This window comes from Drosophila virilis, chromosome 3 (assembly GCF_030788295.1).
Source record: "Drosophila virilis strain 15010-1051.87 chromosome 3, Dvir_AGI_RSII-ME, whole genome shotgun sequence".
NCBI classification, from domain to species: Eukaryota; Metazoa; Arthropoda; class Insecta; order Diptera; family Drosophilidae; genus Drosophila; species Drosophila virilis.
In genome coordinates this window covers 10,267,189-10,271,871 of record NC_091545.1, presented here as the reverse complement: position 1 = coordinate 10,271,871, position 4,683 = coordinate 10,267,189, and the positions used below count along the sequence as shown (strand labels likewise).

The 4,683-nt window shown below is 43.3% G+C and overlaps 2 protein-coding genes across 2 annotated transcripts; one reads left to right on the top strand and one right to left on the bottom strand.

The window, feature by feature from the left end:
* Window positions 1-6: 6 nt before the first annotated feature.
* Window positions 7-2,011, top strand: LOC6622075 (uncharacterized). The gene has a single exon (XM_070208725.1). It carries the CDS (start codon window positions 7-9, stop codon window positions 385-387), a length of 381 nt encoding a protein of 126 aa, XP_070064826.1. The 3' UTR covers window positions 388-2,011.
* A 176-nt stretch (window positions 2,012-2,187) lies between these two features.
* On the bottom strand, window positions 2,188-4,586 carry LOC6622584 (coiled-coil domain-containing protein 13). Its single transcript, XM_002046976.4, has 2 exons — window positions 2,581-4,586; window positions 2,188-2,524 (listed from the first exon to the last, which is right to left on the bottom strand). Exons 1-2 carry the CDS (start codon window positions 4,431-4,433, stop codon window positions 2,308-2,310), a joined length of 2,070 nt encoding a protein of 689 aa, XP_002047012.1. The 5' UTR covers window positions 4,434-4,586; the 3' UTR covers window positions 2,188-2,307.
* Window positions 4,587-4,683: the final 97 nt, after the last annotated feature.

The window sequence follows — 4,683 nt, the reverse complement described above, 5'->3', positions numbered from 1 at the left end:
TAGGGAATGTGCTACTACTGCTGCTGCCGCCAGCAGTTTGTGGTCATACTGGTCTGCCTGCTGTACATACTGCTCGTGCTCATCTTCTTCATCAATGTGTTCCTAGCGGATCGCAATATGCACACAAATCTAATGCGCTCGGGCAATCCAATGGTCGGTGGCGGCGGCCATGTCGGCGGCGTCGGTGGTGTTGGTGCGGGCATACATCCTGGCATGCATCCGGGACACCATAATCCGTACGATATGCATGGCTATCATCATTACAACAATTATCATCCGCAAGTGGACCCCAAGCAGCAGCAGCAGGCGACACGAAAAACTCCCCAACAGCAGCAGGCGGAACAGGACATTTACTATTATTTCAACCACGTTTTTAGGCGGCGCTAAAATATATTCCCCCCCACACACACATACACACACAAACACACACACACACACACACACACTGATATATAATATATATAGAGTATATATATAATCAACACACAGGCCAATATGTAAAAAAAAAAAACAAACAGAATGAAAACGAAACGAAAGAAGAAAGTGAAGAAAACAAATGTAAAATTAATAGCATAGAGAATAATGTGAAATCGAAACATGAAATAAGAAACCATAAGCCATTTATAAGAATATTCCCAATATACAATAATACAACAATAATAATAATAATAATAATCATATAAATAAACAAGCCACGACAACAACAGAAACAAAAACAAGAACAACAAATTGATAGCAACAAGATTTTGTAATTTTACATGAACTCTGAATGAAAAGCAAATAGATTTTCCAATTAAGCGACCAAAAGCTAACCCAGCCAAAATTCTGCATTTATCTACAAGTGGAAAAATTAACAAAATATTTATTGAACTATATACAAAACATGTTAATCAATTAAAAATATGACAGCTAACCGATTCCGGTTCCCACAAATTCAATTGTCACAGAACTAGCAATAGCTTCTAATGGAATTAGAGTCTAGTATTTGTAAGGCATAACGAAATATATTACTAACAAATATACTTGATACACGATAACAGTGAATTATTAGTGCAGCCTAGTTAGTATAATGTTCAGATCGGCAGCTATAGAAATATATATATATATATATATTATATAGGGCAGCCAGCCTAAGCTAAACTTGTGCTTTTTAAAAGCTTGCCGCGTTTAGATCAAAGTTGGATGCATCCCTACAATTTTGTCAATTTATATAGAAATCTAAAACCCAGGAACAAGAATTATTCTCGTTGCCTAAAACACATAAGTTGCCAAATAGTTGCGATTAACTAATTAATTGCAACATTTTTGATCAACTTGTTTATTATTTTCTTTTTTTTTTTTTGTGCTCCTTTGCCTATAATTGAAGTATATTAATAATAATAATATAAGCACTTGCAATTGTTTTTGTTTCTATAACTCTAGGGTATTCGAAATTGTTTCGTTTAACAAAATCCTTGAAGTGCCTTTAATTTGCTAAACGTGTTTTTTAGATAAACCATTTACTAGGCTTATCGCATAATATATTACATAAATGCATAGACTACATATAGAGAGATAATTAATAAACTATGACTAACAAGAAATCGAAACGAATTTCAAGCAAGCCTATAAAACCGATTGATACACAATTTGTTCATTATATTATATATATATATACACACAATATATGCTATATACGATATGAATAATAAATATATGTGATGGGTGTTTATGGAGCAGCAGCTGGACGAGACGTTGTAATTGTTGTCATAATTTACAAACGCATAGTTTATAGCCAAGATATGGTATTACACACACACACACACACACACTTACACACGTACACATGCAAGCTTGCAATAATTAATAATCATAAAATATATATTATGAATATTCACACAGCCACATGCAATTGTACTATGAAATATGCCTAAATATTAAACAATTATATTAACTAAATAAAAATCGAGTGAAGCAGCGCCAAAGGCTTCGTTTTCAATGTGTTACAAATAAAATGCAAAATTACATAAAACTAGAATTTGTTTTTATTTGGGCACAGGCAGAAGCCATGGGGCACACTCTTACCTTCTCAGCTCCTGTCTAGAATGAAGAATCCTCCGTCAAGAGATTGCGGCGCCATCCTGATTCCTAGTGAACTGTAGGCCTCTTTGCCCGGCCGAGTTCTATGAAAAAGAAGAGTGGCTTACATTTTCCTTTTTGTTCAAATTTAATTCCATGGGCAACAAATCATTTGATTTGATTTTTCCGTCACATGGATATATAACAAAACTGGGTAACAAAACAGACATAAAACATTGTTCGTTGTAATCAGGCACTGTCATTGTTGGGCAACTCGCGGACTGGCTCCGATTTGGGATCTGCTTGGGTGCGGCCGGCATCGCGCGAACCGAGTATGGTGTCCAGTATGATGTTCTTGGAGTTGAGCATGGTCTCCTCAAAGAACTTGGCGTCGGCGCGCTTCTCGGCGCTTATGTACTCCAGCTTCTCGGTGAGCATGGCGATCTTCTCATTGGCCAGCTCCAATCTGTGTGGGAGGTGGGATATTAGCGGTTACTTGGGGGGCAAACTGTTGCCACTTACTGGTTCTTCATGTCCTCGATCTTTGGCTCGGCGCCGACCAAGGAGTTGAGCGAGGTGACCGATGGGCACTGCGACTGATTGTCAAAGCTAAACGAACTGATGGACCCGGTCAGTGGAGTGCGTCCCAGTGCATTGGCGTACTCGGTTATGCGCTGGCTGCGCTTCTTGCGATCAGCCTGCACGTCCAGCTCCTTCTCCAGCTCACGTATCTTGGCCTCCATGCGAGAAATGCGAGTCTTCTGCTTGGCAATTTGATCGGCGGATGCGTCGTTCTTGACACGCTCGGCCTCTAGTCGCTCGTCCAGGGTTTTGTTCAATAGCATCATCTGATTCTTCTCCACCTCCAAGGCATCCAGTATGCCCACAAATTCTTCCTTACGGAACTCGCGACAGGAGAATAGAAATCCGCCAGTTAACGCACGCAAATCCGTCTCTAGCTTCTTGATCACATCCTGCAGGCCCTGCAGGCAGCAATCTTTCTGCTTCAGCTCGGTCTCCAGCTCCAGATTCATGCCGCTCAGCTCCTCCATCTGGCGCTTGGCAATGTCGCGGTCCTCGGTAATACGTATAACATCATTGCGCAGATCCTCCAATCGGCTCTCGTATTGGTTCCGCTGACGGTTCAGCTTCTCGTTCATGGTGGATACATTCAGGCCGCTGCAGTCGGACTGCTCCTCCAGTTCGGTGGAGCGCATCTTGTATTTGAGCATCTCATCGTTGAGGGTCTTGTTGCGCACCTTGAGCGCCAGGGTGCGATTGCGCTGCTCGTCAAGCTGTGCCTGCAGTGCTGTGATTTCCTTCTCCAGCGTCTCAACCTTGGCCCTGTGCAAGATCTCGCTCTTGCGCACACCCGGCGTAAAGCGGTCAAAGGTGGCGCCGCCACCATCCCCGGCACCCAGGCTGACGGACGAACTGTGTCTGCCCGGTGAATTCATTAGCTTGACACTGCGCGGCGTCAATTTGATGCTATTGCTGGTGCTGCCCAGGTCCAGTTCGGAGCCGAGCGGTATGGGCATATAGTCAGCTCGATCGGAGTAGCCATTCTCGTAGGTGTCCAGGCGGGCCTTGAGCTCCTGCAGCTTCTGCTGCAGCGACAGGATTTGCTGGGCGCGTCCCCGCCAATTGGCCTGGTTCAGATTGTTGGCCAAGATATTGATATTCACGGTCTCGCCGACCTCGTGCTGCAGACACTTGTGCGCCAGCTTGAGCTGGTTTTGCAGCTCGGTGTTCTTGTTGCGCGTCTCGAAGAGCTTCTGCTGCATGCTGTTGATCTTGGCGTGCAGCTCGTCGGAGGCGCTGCCCTTTTTGAGCAATTCGCCGTTCACCGATAGCTTCTCCTCGTTGGTCTTTAGTTCCTTTTCCAGCTTCTCGATCTGCAAATCCTTCTTGCTGACGCGATTCTTCAGCTGCTCCAGCTCGGCGCGCATCTGGCGATTTTTTTTGCTCAGCTCCAGTATCTTGGAGCCGGCTATGGAGGAATTGCAGCGCAGCTCGTCGATTGGCACCGAATTGAGCACTTCGTTTAGCGAGTCCACGGAGCGCTTGAGTGCGGAAATTTCCTGGTTTTTGTCCGTTATGGTCTTGGCCAGCGTTTGATTCTCCTGCTCAAATTCGAGCAGTTTCTTGCGCAGCTTCTTACCCTCGACTTTAACTGGTTTGGGCCTCACGGCTGTCGTTCCGACAACCACATGCATTTCCGATTTGTCGTGTTCGTGCTTGCGTCGAGCCGGTTTTCGAGCTTCGCCGACCTCATTGTCTTCTTTAACTTCCTTGATTTCTTTAACCTTGACCTCTTTTCCTTCTTTAACCTCTTTGATGTCTTGATCTGAGCCGTCTTCTGGCAAAATATCCATTACATCAAGTTATCAACAAAATATATAATTCAGTAAAGGTGATAAATTTCGTTTGCAAGCGCGCAAAAGTGTTGGTGTGTGCGTGTTTTAATTTCACAATTTAGTACGTTATGAATATGTTCTATAATTTTTTTATACTTCTATTATAGCATTTAACGTTTTAGGAAAAGCAAACAAGCGTTACTGTCATTTGAAAAGCTGTTTGAGCTGTCAAAACCGATAACAAATTCAAGCTAACAGCAGCTTAACA

Bases quoted from the DNA above. Each gene is read 5' to 3' on its own strand.
- LOC6622075 (XM_070208725.1), top strand. From the start codon at position 7: ATGTGCTACTACTGCTGCTGCCGCCAGCAGTTTGTGGTCATACTGGTC.
- LOC6622584 (XM_002046976.4), bottom strand. From the start codon at position 4,433: ATGGATATTTTGCCAGAAGACGGCTCAGATCAAGACATCAAAGAGGTT. The intron at 2,525-2,580 runs GTAAGTGGCAAC...CCTCCCACACAG, and splicing joins ATCGAGGACATGAAGAACCA to ATTGGAGCTGGCCAATGAGA.